This window comes from Harpia harpyja, chromosome 3 (genome assembly GCF_026419915.1).
Source record: "Harpia harpyja isolate bHarHar1 chromosome 3, bHarHar1 primary haplotype, whole genome shotgun sequence".
In the NCBI taxonomy this organism is placed as follows: domain Eukaryota; kingdom Metazoa; phylum Chordata; class Aves; order Accipitriformes; family Accipitridae; genus Harpia; species Harpia harpyja.
The window spans coordinates 71,010,138-71,036,276 of NC_068942.1; the positions used below are offsets into that span (position 1 = coordinate 71,010,138).

At 43.0% G+C, this 26,139-nt stretch overlaps 1 protein-coding gene across 2 annotated transcripts in view; it reads left to right on the plus strand.

The window, feature by feature from the left end:
* The window catches only part of RCOR1 (REST corepressor 1), a 91,435-nt gene extending 67,663 nt beyond the window's left edge, over positions 1 to 23,772 (plus strand). The window contains exons 5-12 of one of the 2 annotated variants that reach the window (XM_052783219.1): positions 728 to 889; positions 3,526 to 3,644; positions 7,196 to 7,274; positions 11,572 to 11,766; positions 15,029 to 15,106; positions 15,830 to 15,887; positions 16,439 to 16,668; positions 16,825 to 19,299. In XM_052783219.1, the coding sequence (XP_052639179.1) occupies positions 728 to 889; positions 3,526 to 3,644; positions 7,196 to 7,274; positions 11,572 to 11,766; positions 15,029 to 15,106; positions 15,830 to 15,887; positions 16,439 to 16,668; positions 16,825 to 16,869 (966 nt within the window). In that variant the 3' untranslated portion in view covers positions 16,870 to 19,299. The other variant, XM_052783220.1, reaches the window with a different exon arrangement.
* Positions 23,773 to 26,139: the final 2,367 nt, after the last annotated feature.

Consider the following 26,139-nt stretch of genomic DNA (forward strand, 5'->3'; position numbering starts at 1 on the left):
GAGAGGGGTGGCTGCGAGCGAGTGTCTCGGAGATGGTGGGAGGAGGACGGTTTGCAGATGGTGAAGCACAGCGCATGTACTTTGTCTTTAGAACTGAGAACCAGAGACTGCAACAGTGAAACGAGGTGTCTCTCAAGGGAACAAATGAGCAGCCTCCAAAATGAGTGAGATTTGTTCCTCCTTTGGGCCAGGGACATCTTAGCAGCAAGTCAAGCTTGTGCATGCTCTCTGCCTTTCCTTCTTCCAGTTCTTCCTGCATCTCCCCCCCGAAAGACCCCCCTAAACAACCATAAAAGCCCCCAGTCAACTAAACTGTCCTCCTAATTGCACAGGAAATGAAGGGAGTTTAGCACTGGCAAGAAGCTTCCTTTTGTCCGGCCTGTTTTTTAGGTAGTCTTCCCAAGTCTTTTCTTAGCTTTCCTGTGCATACCATGATCAGTAAAGTTGGGGTCATTTCTTCAATTTTCTTCTCCCCCCTTTCTGTTGCTACTCTCTTATTACATTACTACCAGTGTGGTTTGGATAAACTTCAAGTTGGTCTTCACAACCTAGCAGGGTGGGGATCAGATTCCAGGTTTCTTGCACACAGAAAAAGTGTCTGATGTAGCTGAGAATTAAAATTATGTCTAACGTTGCCTGAGAAAAATGCTGTAGCTCTCCCTTTGCATGCATATAATAATGTTTCTTGTGATTACAGTTGTCCGCTTGGTGTCCTTATTATTTCTAGGCCCTCGGGATGCTGTTTTGGCACAAGCACAACATAGAGAAGTCTTTGGCAGATCTGCCAAACTTTACTCCATTCCCAGATGAGTGGACAGTGGAAGACAAGGTCTTGTTTGAACAGGCCTTCAGTTTCCATGGGAAAACCTTTCACAGGATCCAGCAGATGGTAAGTAGTGTCACAGGAATGGAAAAGCAGAACAGGTGGTTGGACTGTCATCTTCAGTGCTGATTGTGCTGAACTCCTGTCTAATGCTCTTGGGAGAGAACAGGCCAAAGGGGATGTTAGAGGAAAAATCTGACCATGGATAGAAAGAAACAACATTGTTTCCAGAGTCTTTGTAGAAGTGTTTTCCTGAAGTGCTTTGTTCGTTCAGGATAAACTGTGACTGTGCAATTTTTTTGGTTGGAAATTACAGTGTTCAGTCCCCGCCGTGCTATGGTAGTGTTTATGTCTTAGCTGGAGTTCAGGCATGGTTTGTACACATGTGCCCACCCACACACAGAGTAAAGATCATCTCTGTGCAAAGTTGATTTCCTTTCTTACAGCCTGCTTTTTAGGAATTAATTTTATATCACTATGAAGTCTGTGCTTAATGTGATTTGGGACTGTCAGTGGATGCTGTGGTGGAGGTTTATACATCATTGCAAGCATTCAGTCCTTTGCTTTTGGTTGGTAGTGATATTTTTTTAAACTGTGATTGAAAACTTCAAGGGTAGGTTTCTGCCTGAAAGGGAACTGCTGGGGTGTGTGCAGTTTTCTTTCGAAAGAGGGAGAGGATGGGATGTAAAATTTTTTTATTGATTGTATCTTAAGTGTTTCTTCAAGTGGTTCATCACCTGGGTGGGAACCAGACTTTGTTCTTTGCTCTCCTTCAGTAAAGTGCCTCTTGAGTCCAGCAGGACCCGGTTATGTTGATTGTGACCCTTTGAAGTGAGCCTAGGCTGTTGCAGCCTGTTCACCCTCTTTCAAAGCACATGTGAAGGTCTGTGTTGCTGATCCTGCTGAAAAGCAAAAGACAACTTGCCTCCCAAGTATGAAGAAAAACTGCCAGGACCCTTTTCAAAAGGGCAGCAGGGAGAGGCTTGTTCTCCTCCTGTCCTCCTTGAATGTTTCTTCACTGGGGTTCATTTACAAATGTTCTTGGAGTCCTAGGGCCTCCCACTCCCTTGGGTCAGATGACGGGGCTTGCACATACTATGAACAGCTGATATAGACAGTCTGGGGAGTTGTGGACTCCTGAAGGGTGAAGCTGTTTTCTTCTTTATTCCTCTGTTCTTACACAGGGGGGGAAAAAACAGGAGGGGAATCTCATGGGGGGGAAGAAGATAACATAAAGCCCGTCCTGTTGCTTGGTTAAATGCCAAAGCAAGAAATTCTCTATTTGGTTTATGTGCAGAAGCATGACTCCGTCCCTGAGTGAAGCGCATTCCAATACAGGGATGCCAAGCTCATGCACTGTTCCCTAGGTAATGATATTTTTTTACTGTTGCTCCCAGAAAAGCCATCCTGCATGAAAGGAATTAAATGGCATGAAGCTTTGTGTTTAGCAGGGGACAGGAATCAATGGCTCGGGAGCATGTTAGTTAGTTTATATATGCTGCCCCATTAGCACCCGCGCAGCTTGGAACTGAGGGGAAAAATCATCAAAGCTAGAGAATGAAAAGTGAGTTACGTTATTTACCGGAGCTGGTTCTGATATTTTGGCACTCTTAGCATGCGTTTATAGCCAAGTGGATGTTTGTCACGAACAGCCTTGTCCCTGAGTTTGTTCTGCGGAACTCTTTAATTTCAGCATACCAGCCTGCAGCATTGCTCTTGGCAACACAACATCGACATAGCACCTGTGCTTTGCCAGTGCAGATGGATTTATGTCTGTGTGCAGCTGTGGGCCAGGGTGGTAGTTCTGGTGTGATCCATTATTAGGACTTAAAGTCAACCTGCAGTCTGAGAACCAGACTTATCTCAAGTGAAGACTTAAACTGCAGTATCTGAATAAGAGAGATCTGGCTCTTGCTCACAGTTTTGTTTTTCTCCCTACCTGTCCTGCCCTCCAAGCTGAATCAGACACTTACCTAAAACATGTTTTATTCAGCAAGAGAGGCTGGACTTTTACCTTGTAGAAGTCCTGTGTAAGAACATCCATGCGGAGTACCTCAGAAATAGAGAATTAGTCTTAATGTAGTTGTATGCTTTTTGGGGGCAGACTTTTCATTCATAGCTACAGGGCAAAGACATTAGTGTAAGAGGAGGAAAAAAAGAAATAATTCTGAGACTTGTTTTTTCTTATATCCTCAGTTCACCATACAGTAACATTTCACCTTTTGAAAACATCTTTTGTTGAGACCTTTGAATAGACTTCATCATGTGAATGGTGTGAATAAGCCTTTTTAACCAAACATCAAAGATATGCTTGGGATGTAGCCTGCAATTCAGCAGTTCCTGTGGTTGCTTACACATGCCTATGTTGGCTTTTAAAACTGTTATCTCAGTTGCAAGGCCCCGTTTTGGATTTGCTCTTGCTATGTTCTTCTATTCTGAAGGGAACCAGCTACCTGGCTGGTGAGTGGAGGCTTGCTGAGATGCTCTTCAGAGATTTTGATGGCCTAAATAGTAGGCACTAACCTGAAACACTCCCCCATAGATCATTTTTGGAAAGGCTGCAGAACTGCCTTGCTTGAGCCTTTGAGAGAATCCAGCATAGAGAGATCAGATGTTCCTTGATAAAAACAGACCGATTGTATGTGAACTCCTGGGGATACTTTACATATAAACATATAAAAGGATACATGTTTAATTTACAGCTTCCTGACAAATCAATAGCCAGCCTGGTGAAATTTTACTACTCCTGGAAGAAGACAAGGACTAAAACTAGCGTGATGGACCGTCATGCTCGTAAACAAAAAAGGGAACGTGAGGAAAGGTAGGTTTGCAAGCAGAAAGGCTGTGTATTGACGCACACTGATTTCTTTAGACTATCTCAGAGATTCCTGTTAGCTTGTAAGAAACTAGATGTAGGATTTTCCCTAAAATGTTTCCTGGTACCACACCTTCTTTTCCCACCCCTCTTCCCTGCTGTGCATGTTTCGCTTTGCTTAAAGCCAAAGGAATCTGTTAGCAATTAGGTGTGCTTCCTTTTTCAACAGTAACTGCTCTCTAGTGCAGTGGTCACCGTTCCATTACTCTAGAAGCTTTTTCTCTGATACTGCTTGAGGGTAGCGAAAATGAAATTAAAACTGTTTACAAGCTGATTGGCGCTGTTGTCAGCAGAGCCAGAAAAGCTTATAAGCAGAGCAGTAAAAGGAAGTCATGAAAGAGCTAGAAATCTGCATTTATTTCCTCCATGTGATGATCAGTAGAGTGAGAACGTGCACCTGATGGGGAACAGGCTCCAGTGCAGCACCCCTCAGCATGCACGCACAGACCCTTCCTGTGCCTTTTACTTAGAAAACTGTTACCAGTATAAGGCTGTCAGGCCAAGCTCTGTTCCCTGAGAAAGATGAAATTAAGGCTCTGGTTTTGAGTGCCTGAGAAGAGGGTACCACAGGGGAACTTAGGATGAGTTCTCTGGCAGAGGTGTCCCAAGGAGTGCTGGGTGCATTAGGATTTGGGTGAGGGCGGTGGTGTTTGGGAGGTCACTAGCCACTGAGCTTCAGCAGATGAGCTTGACTCCTGCTTGTGCAGCTTTGCCTGCAAGTTCACCGCCCTGGATGCCTGTGCAAGCCTTTGAAGGTAGGTCAGCCAGTGGCCTTGTGTGTATTGCTAGAAGTATCTATACAGTTAGAACTGCCACTCGATGACTTTCCCTAGTTCTGGAGCTGACAGAGCCTCAGAAATGCGGTGGCCTCAGGTGTGTGTGGGGAAAAAACCCCCAACCCTCTGAACAGCAGCAATTCTGTCCGCTTGATGCAGGTGCCTTCTCAACCTGCTTTAAAATGCAGTTAATGTCTTTGCAGACCAAACTTGAGGTGCGCCTGGCTTTGGAAGACTCCTAATGTAATTAGGCAAAATTCTGCAAAAGCTTTTCCCTCAAAGGAGTTGCTTCTCTAGCACTTCCCAGGGAACTGTTTGCTGTCTCCAGTGCGTATGAGCAAGCCCCGTTTGGGAAGCGGGAAGAAATGTGTTTCCAGGCTTGAGCTGTACTACACCAATGACTCACTCAACCTCTCCCATCTCTCCATTAGGTCAGCAATACTTGCTTAACAGGCAGGGCCAGGGAAAATACTACCAGCCAAATTGTACAGTATTTGGTTGGCTTTCTCTGACCTGAGTCTCTTTTTCCATTCTGTTGTTTTCCCTTCTGTGCAAAGCCTGTCTTGATTTCTTGATTTTTTTTTTTTTTTCTCCTCCCCATCCTGCTTTTTTTTTTTCCTACTAATTTCTGAGGAGGGGGGGAAATCTCTTATAAGGAGTATGTGTTTGTCTCATACTATGTGGTTTAGGATCTTTTAATACTACCTCTCTATTTTTGTTCTGTACTCATAAATGAAATTACTACAATTTGGAAGTACACCTCTCTGGTACCTATGCCTGTTTGCTGGGAAAAGCACCACCTCAGACCATCTGGTGATTGGGAAAGAACTGTAGGGGCTGCCATGTGCTGTAATTTTGTAACCTTTGAGGAAGGCAGCTGGATTGGAAATGGGTGATTTGGTTTACACTTGCAGCAAGCTAAGCACCAGGCCATCAGCTTGATGTTTGATTTCCCTTCTTCCCCTCCATTATGTAAAATAGTCAAACCCCTACATCCCTGAAGGATTTGTCAGTGCAGCCATGCAGGGCGTGGAAGCAAAGCTGAGTGAGTTTGGGGTTGCCCGGATTTTGAGGTTAACTGTGCCATTGGGTGTTGGCAAAACTTCAAAAATCTTCTTCAGTTAATAGTGATCAATGTCTAAAACTGCAGAGATGAGTGGGTGGGTTTTGATCTAGCTCATGTCTAGGGAACTTGCTGGAATAGAAGAGCAGACTACAAGCACAGCGAAGCCTGTGGAGGTTTGGCCTTTGCAGAAGGGCTGAAATCTGAACCTAGGTGAGAACACAAGGAAGCACTTCTGGAGAAGAGGTTAAGAGAAGAGGCAGTCTGAGGTATCTCACTCGAATACTGCTATATCTCTTCTGTGGCTAGGCAGGGAAATTCCCCAACCTCTCAGATTGTCACTAAAATAGCTCCTGGTGCATTTGGGACCAGGTTTTCAGTAGCTGTTCTTAGTTGTATGCAAGGGGCTTTGTCTATGCAGCTCTGGGAGGGGGTGCTTGTGAGTTTATTCCCTGGAATCGTGATTACACAAACTAAATATCTTGTGAATTGGCTTGTGAGCCAGGCGGCTCGGGAGAGCAGCAATGGCTTGTACAAGTGACTGCTGTTGTGGAGATGGATGCCAGCTCAAGCCACCCGGCTGTATGTTCCTCCTTAGACTGTCTGCACAGGACGTCGCTGCAGCAGGGAGACAGCCGTGAGCGAGCGCCAGTACCGCAGCCATGCTCGCTAGCACCTGCCGTGCCTGCTGTCCCCTGCTCCTGCGTGAACACACCCTGGCTAGCTCCAGCACCCCAGCAGCATAGCACAGCTTCTGCTGGGGTTTCCCTGCACAGCCCTGCTGTGCGCTGGTGCTGTGACATACCTGCACCGGCCAAAGTTCCTCGTCCCAGGCTATAAAGTTTGATATGACAAAATAGATTTATTTTTCTTATTAAAAAAAAAAAAGCAGCTTTGATTAGGTCAGCTTATTTCTTCCGTTTCTGGGCATCATCCCAAATAGTGCAATTAACTTTAGTTGTGTACAGTACAAAAATTCTAAATGGTGAAAATATATTCGATTTAATGTCTGATTAAAATTCCAATGAAGCCAAACTGGCCAGGTGTGCCAAGGTCACTCTCAATATGGCCCCAATTTCATGCCTATTATTATTCTGTAACTGATAACCTCTTTTTCTTTTCCAGGGGAGAATGAAATGTGAGGCTGTCACTGGAAAAAAAAAAACAAAACACCAAACATTTTTTTATGCTTGTTCTTGAGGGAGTTTTATCTTGTGCATGTCTATTTTGCTAAATGTTAAGAAGCTGTATGAAATCTGTGTTCTAGCTACTTGCTGTAATTCTAAGTCTTTGATTCTGTCTTGGTCTGCCTAAAGTTAAAATGCTCAGTATCCCATGTTCTTTAAAAGATACCTTTTGTAATTAATTTCATGTATCTTGCCTTCACCTGAGCAGACTTATTTTGCCTAAGTACACTACTGAGAAGTCTTCCTTTACAAGAGATGGTCCCTAGTATCTTTACAATTAAGAATTTCTTGACTTAAAACAAAAACAAATAAACAAAAAACCCCACCCCAACACTGTAAAAAAACACCCTGGGAATAAAACTAAGGAAAGCTGTTGGACTTGCTGTTGCATCCATGCATTTCTTTTAGCATGCTATTTATAGAAAGAGAGCCTCACAAACTAATACAGTACTGCTTGCTTTTGTCTTCCAGTGAGGATGAAATGGAGGAAGCAAATGGAAATAACCCTATTGATATTGAAGTTGAACAAAACAAGGAGAGCAAAAAGGAGGTATAATTCTTTTCTTACTACTGTACAAATGAAAGTGTTTACTTACTAGCTACTTCATGTAGAAGCTGACAGTATCTAATTTTCTTTATTTGTGCTTTGTATAGTTGCCATACAAGAAAAGAAGAATTGTCTTCAGAATTATTCTTAGATCAAGACAAGTATAGACAAATAAGTTGTTATGCATGTAGCTGGGAAAATTTAAGACTTTACCATCCCATGAGAATGTACTATGTGAATGTTTTAGTCTTTTTGATTCTCTCGTTGGCTGTGTTAGCTTGAACCACCTTCAGTGATGGTTTAAGTCAACCTAACTGCATGGAGATGGAGTAGAAGCACTTATGTCCCCACTGAGATGGCTTGGTGGAGGGGAAATATGTCCTTTAGTCTGTTCTGGGTAGATTAGCAAGAGTGCGTGTGTTTACACCTTAGACTCTAAGGTAAATTCCTGTTGTACTGAAATCCTCAGCAATAGTTCTGAGAATTTCAGTGACACCAGGATTGCAACTATAGTGGTGAACAGTAAAGGAGAAAGCTTCTGTGTGGCCAGTTCATTTTGTCTGGCAGAGGGCCCTTAACCTGTTGTTATGTGCGGAATATTTTATCTACTTAAAACATAGTACTTGCACCTCACTTCAAATACTTCATTTTGAGTGGGCATAGAGTTCTGGATTAAAATAGCCACACAAATATAATGGACAGTTTTGAAAACCTAGTCTGTGATGCTTAACAGGAAAGTGTATACTTTATTTTCATGTGTATAGCCTGCTGGTTATCTGTTACTAAAGAAAAAAGCCTTGCCATTCAGCAGCAGTGTGGGTTGTATGTGTGAGTGGGTGCTACAGGAAGACGTTTACCCTAAGGCCTTCTCACCTTGAAGTAGCTCCCTTTCCTGATTTCTTGTAGCCTGATTTCTCTCCCACAGTCCCTCTCTTTCAATTTTTTTTGAATTATTTTTTTAAAAGGGTATAGGTAGGAAAAAAACACTAGAAATATTTAAAAACATTATTGCACACAGGCAAAAACAAAGTCCTAGAGCAGCTGTTCTGTCAGTTGCTGTCAGTGAGATTAATTCCTCTAGTAAATTATTTTGAATGGAAATAACTGAAAAATCACAGCATTTTAGTCTGTTCTTCACCCATGCCAAGGTGCTCTCTAGACTTCCCAGCAAAGCCTAGCTGTTGCTTCCGCTGAAGGAACCAGCATCCCTGATGACTTCCTAGGAGCAGAGTGGATGTGAAGCCACTCATTCACCCTTACAAGAAACTGAGTTCTCAAAAGCCTCAGCAACATCCAAACTGGAAGGGTTCTCACTTGGCTAAGTTGCAGCTGCATACTGCAGTTCTCCAGTGTGTCTTGTAAATAATTCATACTACCATCTCATTTCCCATTATTTTAATAAATTTTCAAGTTTAGATTTCTCCATAAGCTCTTTGAAAGCTTGCATCTGTAAGAGAGCTCCCTTCAATCCCCTTCATTATTGCTTCCTTCCCTACCAATGCTGGCATGCTCTGAACTTGCTGCAGAAGAGGGAAGGGTAGTTCTTCGCCAACTTGGCTGCCTCTGTTGTAAGGCCAAACCAGAGCAGATGGCTGACAGCTACCATCAAGACTTTTTTGTAGAAAATCTTGTATGGGAAGAGGCTGTCTGCTCTCCCTGTCACACTAATGCAGTCCATGGCACTCTAACCAATCTGAAAGAGATCACCAGAACTCATGGAGCATGTGCAGTCTGGCTGTGTATGCAATAGTGGGAAACCTTGTGGGGGCTTTTCTGGACAGGAATTGTACTGGTGGGAAAAATGAAGCTGACAACCTGCATAGCCTGTTCAGACTTAATTTGATTTGATTTTGCAGTACCTGAGCCTGGGGCTGACTGAAAATGCCTTGAGAGAGAGCAGGTATCCAGGAGCGGGATATGTTCTTTCTTGATCGTTATGTTTCTTTTAATGATGTGGTCAGACGTGCAGAGGTGGTGATGTACCACTAGCCCAGGACTCTTACCGTAAAGAACCTTCCTGTCGCAACCCTGCAGAGATGGTTTTTCCAGCTCTGAGAGATGTCAGTTACCGTATGACTTGCCAAGTAATACTGGGATTTCTCAGAGTATCTGAAATCTCTTTATGTTTCCTCTTTTGGGGATCATTTGAGGGGGAATCTTCCTTCTTTTTTTTCGTTGTTTTTTTTTTTTTTTCTCTCTACTTTCAGTGTTAGTGCAACTGTTCAGGTTTCTTCAGATAGTGACTCCATAATACTGAGGTCCTGAAGTAGAGCTGCTTTCTCCACATCTTCCCTGTTCTCGGAGATGTCTCCCATTTCATCCTCTGCTTTTACATGGCTTGAGATAGCTTGGTCTTTTCTTTTTACACAGTGAAATCTGAGGAAGGGAAACTTGTTTGTATTAAGAGGTTTGTAAGAGTGAAGTGCACTGGATAGCAGTGGCAATACCTAAATAAAGAGAGGAGCACTGCTAAATCCCTGCATCTTAATTCTCTCTGGTTTTCATGAATTGATTTAATTCTACAGAGATGGGTGTGGCCAGGAAAGCAAGAGTTTCCAAGATAGGGTAGATGTTCAAATTTTCAGAGCCAGCACAATATCACCGGGGCCTAGAGGCATTTGGAGCTGTCAAAAACTGTTTTGCTGGAGCTCTGGCTTCTTGTCCGCAACACAAGAGCTTCACATTCTTTGAACTGTATAAAACAATCATTTGAAACTACTTTCATTTTTCCTTAATGTTGAGGCTTCTGGGATATTTGCACTGCAGGCATTGCGTGTTGGTCAACCTACAGCCTGAACCTGTTGTGAGGCATTACTGCATGATCCTGTGAAATTTTCTATGTAGATGAAATATGAATAAATCTGAAATATCTATCCATGTTGAATAATTTACCCAGCTCAGTTATCAAAGCGCTTGTTTCTGAAGTGGAGTGCAGAGCTTACCTCACTTGTTCATAGCTAAACCAGTCTGGTTTCTCCTGCTCACCACTCCCTTCTGCAAAAAGAAATAGGGTATCCATCCTGCAACAGCAATAGTTATCTCTTGCTCCTGGGCTTGCCTTAGGCATTGCCTCTCATGGAGTCATTGAAAACAGGCAATTGTCCATATTATTGCTCCTATGTGGCTCTGGCCATTGAGCCCATGAAGAGGGTGCAAGCTTTTATCTGCTGGCAAGCTGTGCTGGGGTCTTCCAGTCTTTGGAAGGCAGAGCCTCATGCTTATGTGGGGCTTTGTGCTCAGCCTTGTGTGGGTTTGAATGTGAGCATTTTAATGCTTATTAATGAGCAAATGCTGCAAACTGCATAGAAACTACATGTAGCTGCAAATTAGGAGGGAAACAATAGAGCTAAGTGAAGCCAATGTGTTTAAAGCTGGCAGTGATCGAGTAGAGGATTTCAGATGTGTGGCTTCCTCTCTCTGCTTTTTCTCTCCTTGCCACCCTTCTTCTGTTCTGTGTTCTTGGCCAGGCTCCAGCCACTGGGTAATAAATCTTGGGTATGAGTTGCTTGTTGAAAATAAGTTCTGGAAGAAATGGTTTTGGTATTAGAGTATCAGATGTGCTCTTGAAGGATCTGTAGTGTAGTGTCCTAGCTAATCTACCTGTTAGAAGTGTGTGCCTAATTCTTTGCTTTAGGCAGAAGGTGTAAAAATAACCAGTGGTGTGTGAAATACTCCCTTTTCCAAAAGAGACTTAAATTTTACTGCATCAGTTTAATGGAACAGTTGATATATCAGTGCTATGCAAGAAAACTTGGCTTCCAAGAAACTGCGTAACGATTAAGAATGACTTTGTAGTCACCTTGCTCCTTTATCCTTAGCCTTTAAATAAATTTGGTTTATTCCTTCTCCTGTCTCATATGTAGAAAAACAAGTGTCTGTAAACTCTTCTAGTTGCGTTCTTTCCCTGTCTCCAAACTCCACTTTGTTTCCTTCTGGTGTTCAGTTAAACTGGTGTGTTCAGACCTGGGGATGAAAGCAAGGACAGAGGTTTCAGAGTGTTTGAAAATAACCAGAATATTTAACTGCTGGAAGATTGGGCATCTGTCTCCCAAAATGAGGATGGGCAGAGAAGACAACCAGTATCTCTATAAACATTGAAAGCTGCCTAGAAGAAAGATTTGTGTAAGACTGTTTGTATGATGTGCCACTTAAAGCAAAAAATGTCTTCCTGTCTTCAGGCCAGCTTTTTCATTCTCTAACCTTTGACAATGGCTGAAAGTCATAGAATCACAGAATGGTTTGAGTTGGAAGGGTCTGTTAAAAATCATCTAGTTTTGTAAAAATGACTGCTGTTTGCCAGATGCCGCCTGCTGAAACCGTTCCTCAGGTGAAGAAGGAGAAGCACAGTACGCAGGCCAAGAACAGAGCAAAGAGGAAACCTCCCAAAGGAATGTTCCTTTCCCAAGAAGATGTGGAGGCTGTTTCCGCCAACGCGACAGCTGCTACCACTGTACTCAGACAACTGGACATGGAATTAGTCTCAATCAAACGACAGGTATGGGTGGGATAGTTCAAGAATAACTAGTATTTTTGGTGGTAGTGCCTGTCACAGTCTGCAAAGTTCACAGAAATTTGTAGCTTGGCAGTGATGATGCACATCGTTATGTGGCTTAATTGACAAGCCTTGTGCTATAAACTAAGGCAGCCTATGTTTTACGTCTCTTTAGTTCTATGGGCAAGACTACTTTATACCTAAAGCGAAGCAAGGAAAAGTCCATAGCACTGACTTGAAGGAACATTTGTTGGCACTTTAGTGTTTCTTGCAGTTTGGAGTTCCTTATGTTTTAACTCTGAACTTCCCTCAGATGGCATTGGTTTCAGCAGTATCTGATCTCCATCTGCAGCAGTCAGTTTCCTTTGCCTTTTCATATGGTACTTTTGGAACAGGCAGATACATTTGTTTTATTCACTCTTAGAGAGAATACCTCATACAAACTTTCCTATGTACCTTTTGCTTCCCTGAGGGATCTGCCTCTTAAACAAGTGTTTTTCAAGTATCTGTTAGTAAAGACAGGTTTGCTACATGAGTCTGTTTCCTAGATCTAAATATTTTAGAATCATAGAATCATAGAATCATAGAATCATTTCGGTTGGAAAAGACCTTCAAGATCATCAAGTCCAACCATTAACCATGCCCCCTAAACCATGCCCTGGAGTACCCTGTCCACTCGCTTTTTGAATACCTCCAGGGATGGTGAATCAACCACTTCCCTGGGCAGCCCATTCCAATGTTTGACAACCCTCTCAGTAAAAAAATTTTTCCTAATATCTAACCTAAATCTCCCTTGCCTCAACTTGAGGCCATTTCCTCTTGTCCTATCTCCAGCCACCTGACAGAAGAGACCAACACCCACCTCACTACAACCCCCTTTCAGGTAGTTGTAGAGAGCGATAAGGTCTCCCCTCAGCCTCCTCTTTTCTAGACTGAACAACCCCAGATCCCTCAGCCGCTCCTCATAAGACTTGTGCTCCAGGCCCCTCACCAACTTGGTTGCCCTTCTCTGGACACGCTCCAGCACCTCAATGTCTTTCCTGTAGTGAGGGGCCCAAAACTGAACACGGTACTCGAGGTGCAGCCTCACCAGTGCCAAGTACAGGGGAACAACCACCTCCCTGTTCCTGCTGGCCACACTGTTCCTGATACAGGCCAGGATGCGATTGGCCTTCTTGGCCACCTGGGCACACTGCTGGCTCATATTCAGCCGGCTGTCAACCAGCACGCCCAGGTCTTTCTTTGCCAGGCAGCTTTCCAGCCACTCTTCCCCAAGCCTGTAGCACTGCATGGGGTTGCCGTGACCGAAGTGCAGGACCCGGCACTTGGCCATGTTAAACTTCATACAATTGGCCTCAGCCCATCGATCCAGCCTGTCCAGATCTCTTTGTAGAGCCTCCCTACCCTCAAGCAGATCGACCCTGCCTCCCAACTTGGTGTCGTCTGCAAACTTGCTGAGGGTGCACTCAATCCCCTCATCCAAATCATCAATAAAGATATTAAACGGAACAGGGCCCAACACCAAGCCCTGGGGAACACCACTTGTGACCCGCTGCCAACTGGATTTCACCCCATTCACCACGACCCTCTGGGCTCGGCCATCCAGCCAGTTTTTCACCCAGTGAATAGTGCACTTATCCAGGCCACAAGACGCCAGCTTCTCAAGGAGTATGCCATGAGAGACAGTGTCAAAGGCCTTGCTGAAGTCTAGGAAAATAACATCGACAGCCTTTCCCTCATCCACTAGGCGGGTCACCTGGTCATAGAAGGAGATCAGGTTGGTCAAGCAGGACCTGTCTTTCGTAAACCCATGCTGACTGGGCCTGATCCCCCTCTTATCCTGGAGCTGCCGTGTGAGTGCTCTCAAGACAAACCGTTCCATAATCTTTCCCGGTACCGAGGTCAGGCTGACAGGCCTGTAGTTCCCCGGATCCTCCCTCTGACCCTTCTTATAAATGGGAGTCACATTGCCAAGCCTCCAGTCCTCTGGGACCTCCCCTGTTGACCAGGAACGCTGATAGATGATAGAGAGTGGCTTGGCAAGGACCTCTGCCAGTTCCCTCAGTACTCTTGGATGGATCCCATCAGGTCCCATAGATTTGTGAGTTACCAGATGGCGTAACAGGTCCCTAACTAATTCCTCCTGGATTAAGGGGGGTATGTTATGCTCTTCATCCTTACCTTCCAGCTCATGAGGTGGAGTACCCTGAGGATGATTGGACTCGCTATTAAAGACTGAGGCAAAGAAGGCATTAAGTACCTCGGCCTTTTCCTCATCACTGGTTGCTACGTTCCCTTCTGTATCCATTAAAGGATAGATATTCTCCTTGGGATTCTTTTTACTGTTAACATACTTGTAAAAACATTTTTTGTTGTCCCTTACGATAGTGGCCAGATTTAGTTCTAGCTGAGCTTTCGCCTTTCTAATTTTCTCTCTGTATGATCTAACAAGATCCCTGTACTCCTCCCAAGATGCCCGCCCTTTCCTCCAGAGATTATAAACTCTCCTTTTTTTCTTAAGTCCTAGCAAAAGCTCCCCATTCAGCCAGGCTGGTCGTTTTCCTCGGCGGTTTGACTTGCGGCACATGGGAATAGCCTGGTCCTGAGCCATTAAGATTTCCTTTTTAAAGAATGTCCATCCCTCCTGGACCCCTTTGCCCTTTCAGAACCGTCTCCCAAGGGAGTCTGTCAACCAGTGCCTTGAAGAGGCCAAAGTTAGCCCTCCGGAAGTCCATAGTGGTGGTTTTGCTGACCACCTTCTTTGCCTCACCAAGAATTGAAAATTCTACCATTTTCACTGTTTTTAAAGCAGAGATCTGACTCAAGGTCTTTATTAAACTTAATAGAATTGGTATTTTGGTCTGAAGCCTTTTTCTTGGCATTCTGGGAGAAGTGGAGCTCTCTAGCAGTCTTTGATTCATTACTTGTTGTGAACAGGGCATTTCTTCTTATGCTGCGCTTTATACAGACCTGGAAGTTGGGGCAGTTCTTGCTCCAAATAACTTGCAGGCAGGATAGAATAAATTAAATGGGATCTCCTGATGTGCCAGCTGCTCCTGCATTCCTTTATTCCAATATAACAAACTTTCTTTTTGGAAAAGGGAGGTTGTGAGGAAAAACTGGAATGCTGAGCTCGTGGGGTTCCTGCTGGGGCTGCTGGAAGAAGGCTTGTCCAAAGTGGTTTTGTTTTTTGTTTGTTTGGTGGGGTTTTTTTGTTTGGTTTTTTTTTTTAATCCTTGTTAAAGGGATGAAACTTTCTTTTCAGATTCAGAACATCAAACAGACAAACAGCGCGCTCAAAGAAAAACTTGAAGGTGGTATAGAACAATACAGACTTCCAGAGGTAGGATCATTTTCCGACCTGTGTTTATTGTGGAGATAAATGTTAATTTGTGTTTATGTACCAGCGCTATTTGCGTTGCCAGTAAACTAGGACCAATGTCCTATTAGTTGTCAGTGTGAGTCAAGACCTTTACCATATTCACTGTTGTTGTGTAATGGAAAGAAATGGGAGATGAGAAGAAAGTAAGAGCAGTGTTTAACATGTGAAAGTGATTTCTAACAGCAGCACAGTTATCCCAGATATACCACGTTTTGTCAGTGTTGTATCCATATGCCCTTGTGAGAGATAGTTACTTTGCTCTAAATACTGAGAAACGTAGGAGAGGATGTTAATGGCCTATCTTTCTCTTGGCACTTGGTGCTTTTGCTGTTTTCCTTCCAACTCTGGTACCTCACGCTGGAAGTAATTTGACCAAGATTACAGAGGGTGTCTGTGATAAAAACAAGTAGGTGCTTTGGAAGAGTATGGCTCTTGGTTATCTGCTTAGACCATTCCCTATCTTTTTGTATTACCATGACTTACAGGCGCAGGGTATGTCACAGTTAACTGAATGGATGCCATACGCAGTTCTTTGTTGAAAACATTGTTGCTACTAAAAGCAATGATACAGTTTGAATAGCAGTTAATTCCTTGTTGTATTTTTGTGAGGTTTTTATGAGCTCAGATACAAGTGAAAGTTGTTGCTTATGTAAATGAAGTTACCTGATTTTTTTTGATGTCTAGGTCGTTCAGAAATTTAATGCACGTTGGACCACGGATGAGCAGCTTCTTGCTGTGCAAGGTATGGCACTACAAAGTCTATTTGTACTTCAGTTGGTAATAATCAAAACTCTGCTGCATTTCAGAGCTGTGTTTCCCTTCAGTGGCTGATGGAGGATTTTGACATCGCTGTCTACTAATGCCCAAAGAACGGAATTGAACAGGGAAACAATATCCTCCATTCCCCTCCCTAGGCAGTATAAATTGCACCATATGAATGCTTGCAAATAATCTCTGCTCGTCCAAGCTTTCAAAAAGTGAAACTCTACTGGAGTCACTGCTATGCTCTTTGTCTGCATAACTTCTCAAGTAGTACAGGCAGATTTACACAGGTTTTCTAGATTTGGCTCTGCCCATCTTTACTACACCTCTATTTTCTTCTCTTCTCCCGGGCTAGTCTTAACTGTGCATCTTGCCCAATGTAGACTTTTTTTTTTTTTCTGGATTAATCTGAAAAAGGCTTGAAACCTTGACAGAAGTTCAGTTTTTGATCCTTATACTATGACTTGAGCCTCATTTGTGGTCTTTGTGGAAATAACACATTGCTTTTGTTTTTCTTTTTGTTGCTTTTAGCAATCAGGAAATACGGCCGAGACTTTCAGGCAATCTCTGATGTGATTGGAAACAAATCTGTGGTGCAAGTGAAAAACTTTTTTGTAAATTATCGGCGTCGCTTCAACATAGATGAAGTTCTACAGGAGTGGGAGGCAGAGCACGGCAAAGAGGAGACAAATGGAACCAATAGCCAGAAGCCTGTAAAATCCCCTGATAATTCCACTAAAATGTCCGAAGAGGAAGATGAGGTAAATCCAATTTAAAAGTCACATAAAATTCCCAATCTGAGCTCAGTTCATATAGATGTGTGTGTGTATATGTGTGTATATATATATGTACTCTTTGAAAAAGCCATTTTTGACAATCTTCAATCTGAGTATATTTCACTTCCTCTGGATATACAGGTTCCAGTACTGATTTTGGGAATTGGGAATTCCAGACATATATGAAAGTGGAAAGAGAACAGTTAATTTGCAGCCCTCTGACAGGATCTATATCTCATCAGCACATGGACATTTTAATGCCTCTTGCTGCCGAAACCCCATACATCTTTTTCTCACTTGGATGTTTTCCACTCAGTTCTCCAAGCTGTTCTAGATTTGGCTTTGTGGGACCGTACAGTCTTCTGAGGCAGAGCTTGCTCTTTCATTTTTGACGATGGAGTGGTTTCACTCTGAGGAAGGAAAGAAAGCTATAAACAAGGAGAGTGTGTGAAACTGTTCACTCTGGAGTTACCTAGAGGCAAAGTTTCCTCAATTTTACAGCAGTTTCTGTGAAGACAGAAATTCTAGAAACAGCCTCTCCTTGGTGGAGCTTCACGGAATTAACACTTCTCCAATGACAATCTGTGTTTAAAGTTAACTAAGAGACTGTAGAGTGTTTGTAACAACCTTTCATATTTAAAAATGTAATATTAACACAGTCTTGCAAAAGAAGACCCAACTAGAGGTTTGCATGTTAAAAATGTCTGATCTAGGACTCCCTTTGGCCTAATTTTATAAGACAGCTTGGCACAAAAGCTGTGTCTTCTAAATGCAAGCACAGTCAACAGTGTAAGGTGAATTTTGGTCTCACATGGACTAAAGACTTTTCAGTGTACTGTATATTCTTGTTGCCCTGATTATGGTTGGCTCACTTGTACGTTGCCATTCAGACATTCAGAGAGCAGAACTTCATTGCTGCACAAATCCTAACAATGTGTTATGCAAAGATGCTTATATCTGGGGACTAGGTCCAAAGGCATGACAGATGAACAAAACCAAACAAAAAACTTGCCTTCTGAGAAGGGTGTGAGTGAAGTTGCCCCATTCTTCCAGAATTGAGAGGTGGAGCAAAGAAGCAATGGTACTAGTACGTAGCTGCCCATTTGGAAGACAGGTGGCTTGTGTCACTGCCTTTTCCTGTGACCGGTAGAGTTGTATCTGTTGGCAGTGCAGAGTTTTTCTTCTCTGAGCCCTCTGAGATTGCTCCTGGCTTCAAATACACCCTTGCTCCTGAAAGTTACAGTCAAAAAAGGGGAGTCTCACTTGAGATAGGAAGAAAATTGTTGCATCAGGAACCGGAGTGTGCAGATGTGGCCAAGTGTGTGGATACTGGAGCAATGAAGATCCCAGACAAGTTAGCAGAGGAGGAAGAGGGAGAGTGGAGGCATGACAGCAAGGTCTGGTGAAATGACTGGTGGAGCAGCAGTCGTGATCCCCAAAATAGTGATATAAAGTGCCCAGGCTGGAGCCGAGCAAGTGCTGAGTTGTGGAAAGGGGACGAAAACAATAGACTGGTGGGAATAGTTGCAAAGGCTAGAGAAAAGGCAGCTATTGTGAGAGTCGGGCAGTTCAGTGTGCCCTGCAGTACAGTAAGGGATGAGGGCAGAGCCTGCCTGCACCAGTCTGACACAGGCAGGAGCCAGGCAGGGTGGCAGTGAGCTGCCAGCTGTGACATACCATGTATGCCTTACACTAGCACCATGTGGCTTGTGGTTCTCGATGCAGCCTACTCTGGACAGTAGGAACTGATGTGTCACAGCTGGGAGGAGGAAGGTGCTGGCAGCATGGAGGGGGTTTTAACTACCAAGCCTGCAGCTTTTTATAAAAATGCTCAAGGAAGGGACACAGGGCTGTTGCACACTGGATGTCTAATGGCCACCATGTTCTCTGAGCACATCAGACATTGCCTCTCAGGCTGGCTGTAAATGTGGTGCTCCTGCCTTTGGAGGTAGCATAAGCACAGTGCTGACTGGGTGCCTGTCTGAGCAGTTCTGGGGGCAAAGTGAAATGTCATTGGGATTATCACATAAGTGATCTATATGGGCTAGGAGGGGGGTTCCTGGTCCCTCCTGAGTGGTGCAGTACTGTGTGGCTGGTGCCTGCTCTTGAGAGCACTTGCACAGGCGGCTGGTCAAGTCAGGTGGACTCAGTCAGCAGTAGCCAGGAGAAGACTTTGTTGACCTAACACTGAAGTCCCTCGGGTGCTTTCTCCCCTGGCATGCCTTGTCTGCCTGGCTGCCAGCCTAGTAAAAGCTTTGTCAGCCCTCTGCTCTGGGCTTTCCCCTTCAGTGTGTTTTCACAGCAAGTGGCCACAGTTGGTGTCTTTTGTGTTGTTGGGTTTTTTTGGTTTGTTTTTTTTTTTTTAAGAGGAGAGGTGAGACTGTTGATTATAAAGCAGCCTCAACTCCAGTCTTAATTCTTGTATGTTTACACTCCAAACAAATCGTAGTGCGGCTCAGAGTAGGGGAAGCTGCTGCAATTCCTCTCATGTGCCAGGGTTGTCCGTTTTGTTGCTTTCAGTACCGTGGATCTGGGGTGAAGTTTGGAGATGCAAGAAAGCCTATGTGTATTTATTTTTAAACTAAACGTCTCCTTTTTCTCCCCCCTCCCCCTTCCCTCCAGGCTACTTCTGTTCTTGATGTCAGATATGCATCTGCTTCGTGAGAAGGTGCTGTAGCCTAGAACAATTTGTGTTGACTACTGTGTTATCCAGGATATCAGGTATTAGCAAACCTCAGACAGCCATCTGCATCATATCTGTGGACAAGCAGCTATTACCAAAAAAAGGCAAACGCTTCCAGTCCTGTGCTACATCTGCCTTAATCTCCCCTCATTCCTCCATACTGCCTCCACTTTCTTTCAAAAGCACCCAGGTAGCTCAGCTCTCCATTTCATCAGTGTCCTGCTTAAGCATGGGGATTTCTAGAACCAGTAACACCTGTCTGTAAATTTTGACCAACCTGCAAAACAAGGAGCTCCTTAGCAGCCCCACAGTAACTCTACACATTAGGAGTTCTTATAATACTTGGTCCGTAGGGTATAAGTACATATTGCTGCATGGCCTTGTGGTCTCCGCTTCCTGTGTATTCTTATGATGACACTATTATTAGCGAGCTTTCTATAAAGGAGAGGCCTGTGCACATGCCAGTGGTGTCAGATTTGTTCTGAAATGACAGGGCATGCTAACAAGCAATCTTGAATAATGCAAAGTGATAGGAAATGTTATTTCTAAGGTTTGGTCAGTCCAAGGTTGTAAACGTAACTCATTACACTTCTGGTTTGTGCAATTCTTTCCACTGTATTTGTGTGTTTTTGCTTCATAGAAAGCTCCCTAATTGAGCATTTTATTCCTGTCTATTTTAATGGCTTTTATTTAGTGCAAAAGGGAATACGTAACCTGAAACAGTTTGATACGCTATTTAACCCCTGGCATTCAGCATTTGCATTGTAACTTGTTAAATGAGTGCTACACAACTTTCTTTTTCCTGATCCTCTGTGGGATTAAGTCAAAACAACTTCTCTGGTGCCTCTCCTTTTGGAATATGTGCCTTTTTACATTTGGCTACCATAGGTCACTTTCTGTCCCAGTGTCTAATTCCTCCTTAGAGCGCTGTTTGCCAAAGACATCAAACTACTTCTCCCACTGAAAGTCTGGATGAGGGTTGGAGCACCAAATTCAACCTTCAGGTAGTTTTTGGTCTCTCAGAGTTTTAATGGAGAAGATCTGGGTTAATTTCATTGGCCATTTTAACCCTTCTGAAGCACACATTGCTTTCATGTTCTGAACCAAAATATGCAATTTAAAAATCTAAGAGGTGCTTTTCCAAATATTTGGTGCATGCAGCTTTCAAATCCCCAGCCCTCTGCTTGGACGACCTGTGCTGTGGCCTATCTAGCTGGCTTGAACTGGAGCTGTTCTTGAAAGTCCTGTATGAGGACTTTGCACCTTGAACAAGTTGCTGACTGCCGAGCAGACAGTGTTCAGAGAAGCTAGAAGCAGTAGTATTACTTCTTGTCCATTGGAAAGCTGCAAAATAACACTAGTCACAAAGCATTTAAAAATGGTTAATTTAATGATGTTGGAAGAAACCACCAGGTGTCTTTGCATGTGGAAAAAAGGACCTTCCCTCTCTTCCTCTACAGAGGGTTCAAGCCAAGATGGCACACAGCAATGTATGGCACCAGCCTCTCTTAATACAACCTGAAATGAGCTAGTCCATACCCTGGCCTGCAGCTGAGGTGCTGCAGCTTGGAGTCTAGCCCTGAACTTGGTGCTGATGTTTGAGCTGCTGAGCTGTGCCATGTTGTGTGCTGTGATGGCTCTGTTCTCTGTACCTAAACGAGGTAGGCTAATGGCAGCTGGCTAACAGCCAGCTGTGACTGCACCTCCTGCAGTGTAGATACAACCCAAGGAAAGGCAGGGGAGGCAGCCTCGTGTACTGCTGAGGTGGTCGTCTCCTTGGGCCTTGTTGAGGAAAGTAATTCAACATCAGAAATCGAGCAACAACACAGGCAAAGGAGCAGATAGGTATATCTTAGGACAAGCTAGGGTGTGGAGCCCAAAAAGAGTCTGTTTCAGCCACTTTGCAGCTGTTTCTGAGCAGTTTCATTCTGGTAGCTCCAGAGAGATCCTTTGAGGTGATAGGAGGATGGAAGGGATCTATTCCCTGTCCTCTGCACTGGAAACCTGTAATCCCAAGTTTGTGGCAGCGTCTCTACAGCTGTTGATGTGAACTGGCAGCTCTGATGGTGGCCCTGCAGGCGTTCCTTCTGTCCTGTGCCAGTTGGAGTTGGGAGTCTCTTGTGGGAAAGGACACTAGTTGTTAGCCAGTGTGAATTAGGATTAAAGATGGGCAAATAGCACTGTGAATTCAGCTGACAGTTCTGCTGTAAAGCAATGCCGCTCATTAGAAATACTCTAGTATTAAACCTCCACCTGGTACCAATGCACGGAGACAGGTCCTTGCCAGTGTGAGCGTGCTGTGTGAGCTTGCATCCCAGCTGGTGAAACTCATCAGGAGAGGCTTCTGCTGGCGAGTTAAGTTACCTGTGAAGACTTTTCATCAGTTTTTGCCCTCAAATCTGTCCATCTTATGATCAGAAAAGTTGTGTTTTGGCTTCATCCCCAAGGGGTAGGGGGAAACATGTATAATTCATGATACTAGGAAGAAAAAAGTTGTTTAATTACTTTTCAGTTGACTGCTATCTTATTGTAGTTGATACATACAATATAATAGCACTGTATTTTAAACGTTTAGTTTTTTACATTCTCTTTAACTATGTTTTTAAATGCGATAAAATAATTTTAGCTTTTGGAAGTTTAAATGGTTTGGTCTTGTTTAGGTGAAGACCCTCATTTTCTTTTGTAAATGGGTCAAGCATTAGATACATCAACTGGTTGCATTCTGATTAGAAGGGTCCACAAAGATATCTGCATAAGATAGAATATTCACTTAAATTTTGTTTCTTAAACTATCAATGTGAATGTCATAATTATATATATTTTGTGGAAAATGGGAAATTATTTCTCCTAAGTATAAGTTATTGTGCAAAATATGGTATCGTTAAAGAAAATGATAGTTTAAGTTTTAGTTTTAGAAATCTTAAAGATATAAAAGTGTATTGCATATGCATAAACAAATTTCATTTGTTCTATTTAATTTTTATGTAGTTGTGTAAAGTGCTAGGTAACTTCTTTTTTCGCTTATCCATTAAAACAACCTTGTTACTTGAATATTCGTGTTTAACTGGTTTGAAACAGTGATCAATTTTTGTAATATAATCTTACAACCAAGGGAAAAAAAAATACATGCCTCAGTTGTGCTTAACAATATAGCAACAATGTACAATCAGATGCTTAAGACCATAGTAGCCATAACTGGTAGTGCAACCACAATGGTTGTGTCTTGATATATTTAATACCAATGGGGATAATGAATTCTTAATATATTTTTACAAGTTTGCAACCAGGAAGACCCCATAAATATCCACTAGAACACTTTTTTAATAGTTAATATAAGAGTGAAACTCTTGTTCTCTTAAAGCAATGTCCTGACAAACATTTTTCTTTCCTGTACAAGTACATCTGAAACGTTATGTATTAAAATATGCTCATTGTCACTTTAAATTTCAGTTTTTATTCTCTAAATCGCTAACATGCTGTTGGTATTCTTGCACACCAAATACGAGCCAAACAGTGCATTACACTAACTTGATCACTGGATTTGTGACCATAAATCTCCAAGTCAATGAAGTGCAAAAATATCGTAGGAGACTTTTCTGATAATACATTTTTTGAAATCTGTGTAAAATTATGCATAGCCCATTCAGCGATGAGTGGCCTGGTATTTACTCTTTACAAAAAAAAAAAAAAAAAAAAAAAAGATTTTTATTAGCTCCAGCTTGTCTTCAGAAAGTCAAAATCTAGTGATCTTGTGCAATGCCCCTAAAGCAAATACTTTCTGCCACTCCCTGGATAAATGCAGCTTTTCCTGTTGATAGTAAAGCACAATTGCAGTGAAAGTTACAGTTCAGAAGATGGAAGGTCAGTATAGTCTATGCATGTTGTATAATAATGAGTGTTTACATTCATATTCTCCTAAAATAAAATTTATACTGGAGTGTATAGTATTCCATTATGTAGATTTTATCAATTTTGTTAACTGCTTATAGATTGCTTAAAAGAAGTTTTTTCAAGATTTTAAAAGATGTATAAGGTTAAGTTTGCAAATATAATGGAAATGCTGTATAGCTTTTGAAGTGATAAAATACTCGTTGGGATTTTAAAGAAAGTATGTTGTAATAATGCTGTTGTAAGTAATATTTTAAATGTCTTTTTTGCCTGTTTTCTATAATTCAGCACACTTCCTGTGATGAATGTTCATAGCATTATAAAATTGCTTAGCCACTGAAAAGTAACATTTGGTTTTGAATTATTTTACTGTATGAGGAATTATAGTGGGGTAAATTCCTTCGTGAAATTCTACATAATTCATTTTTCTATGATTTCCAATGTTTGCTGACATCAAATAAAATTTTTTCAAGCCATTGATGTAATAAAATACGTAGTAAAATGTTATTGATGTAAAATGTGGTTCTCCTATGTAATTGATCCCCTACCTTTCAGATTTTGGTCAGGAGAACCGACCGGGGTTTGCCCCTTCCTGTACTGCGTCGTCTGTGTGTAGGTGTCGTTGGAGCGCAGGTTAACTGCTGCTGGAGTCAGCGGGCAGAGTCCCGGTCTCGAGCAGCCTTTGGTATGGTGCTGCCAGCTGGAGCTGCCTGGTGCAGTTCATGACAGTGGTCCTGGAGAGACCGCTGCTCCTTTTTTGATGGTTCGGCATATTCCTTCCCCTGGCCATGCAGCTGCACGCTCTGCAGTCCCGCTGGCACGGGCATCGCCTTCAGCCAACGGGCAGCGCTGTCGCGAGGCAGCTCTCCTGTTTGGGAAGCGGTGGGACTGGGATGCTGGCTGGTCTCGAGGGGCTGGAGCCGGAGTCTAGCTTGTAGGGTATGGATGGAGACTAGCTGACAGTGTCATTGCTATTATAATGAGGACCTGAAGAGTAAACTGTCTGCTGCATGCAAAGCGCTAGCACTTGGCTGTACAAGTTAACAAGATCATCATCTTTGTCCTGCAATGAAAGAAATGCATTTAAAATGTGTAGGAAAAGGCAACTCTTACCCTTGAAGCTTAGCAATGTGTAGATGTTGCTATCATAGATGCTCAAAATGGCAAGAAATTTTGCGCTGGGGTTGAACCTTGGTATTTTCAAGAAGGTAATATTTTCTGTCTTCACATGCTGGGTGCAACTGAGCACTAAATGCAGAAGCGCGGACAAGACATTATAGGGCAGTTCAGGGGCAACTGCTTTGTGTTGTCGTATTACACTCAACAGGCAGGGTACCAGCAGTGCTTTGTGAGTCTGGGTGTCAGCACAGGACAAATGACAAGGAGTTTTCTGCTTTGCTGGCATGTGTTAAATGCAGCAGAACTAATACAGCAAGATACTGTGGTGGTTTCTAATGCTGTAGTAGGAGGGCAGGAATTAGTCATGCCTTTTTTAGCAGAGTCGTCTGACTTGAAGATCTTTCAGCCCTTAACCTTCAATACAAACCAGCCCTTCCTGCCCATGTGCCCCCCCAACCCCAAAGTAAAACAAAGAGAAACAAAGAAGGAACTTCCCCTCCTTTCAATCAGGGAGCATAAGCAGGTGAGGAAACTGGGACTTCCTCTGCCCAAACACGGACCTGAGGAATCTCCTGAGGAGTCCAGAAGCAAAGATGAAGTAGTGGTGGTAATGCTACTGTTTTAAAAACACAGGTGCTATATTTCTACCTAGTAATGGTATGTATTTGTAAATGGGAATGCAGTGTTGAATTAGTGCAGAATGGAGTTAAAATGCTGTATTTAGTATTCCTTACAGCCTGTTTCCTACATAAACAGATTGGTAACTTCCAGTGTTGAAGTCTTAAGGCACCAGCACTCTAGCAACTACTGTGGTTCAGACTTTTAAGGTCTGACCTTAATTAAGCTTTGGACCTTAACTAAGGATGGGAATATGTGTATGTGCGGAAACCTTCATTTCCAGAATGCATACATGTGTCTTCCAGGCCTTTCCCATCTCTGCAAGCTGTGGAGTATGAACAACACGACAGCACTGAGCACTTCTCCCTTAGGGTAGGAGCTGCCTTGCAGGATGCAGTATGAGCTGGAGTTCAGGCTGAAAGGGAAGAGTTCAGTGTTGGTGCTGTTTGTGTGCTGATATCTTAATCTAATCCCCAAGTATCAGCTTTATGAAATAACAGTATAAGCGTGGATTTTAATTCATAAACCAACTTCCAGTCTGAAAGATAGTGTGATGTTTGAGAGAGAACTGGGTATCAAACCTGTTATCTCATTCCCCTCTAAACCATGCTCTGGCTTATCCACCCAAATCGTCTTTGAACTAATATAAAGCAAATGTAATTTCTGGTCTTGCTGTTAGTGAACAAAATGTGCATGTGTATGTAAAAACAAACAAGAAAAAAAAAAACCAACCAAACAAAAACAACCCCTCCCCCCTCCCAAAACTCAGCAAAGGGCCTGCTGACAGTGGTAGAGGAAGTGTTCGCTTCTGCTGTGGAAGGGCTAGGGAGAGAATTACTGTAAAATACTAAGGCAGCTAGTTTCTGAAGTCATCAAGAAGGGAAATCTTGAGGACAGTAGCATACAGGAGGTCTGAACTTTTAGCAAAGATGGAGAAATCACCTGGAAGTCTCCCCTACTGAATGGGAAAAGTTTGCATGGAAGAAGGCCGCAGGCCTAGCCTAACAAGGGCAGCAAAGGGCAGAGACTTGTACGGTGGGGAAAAACATTGATCAGCCAAGGAATTTACACTGGGGAGATCAGGAAATGGGAGTAAGAGAAGAACTGCCAGATGTCATGCTGACTTCTGTTTGTTTCCAGCCAGAGAT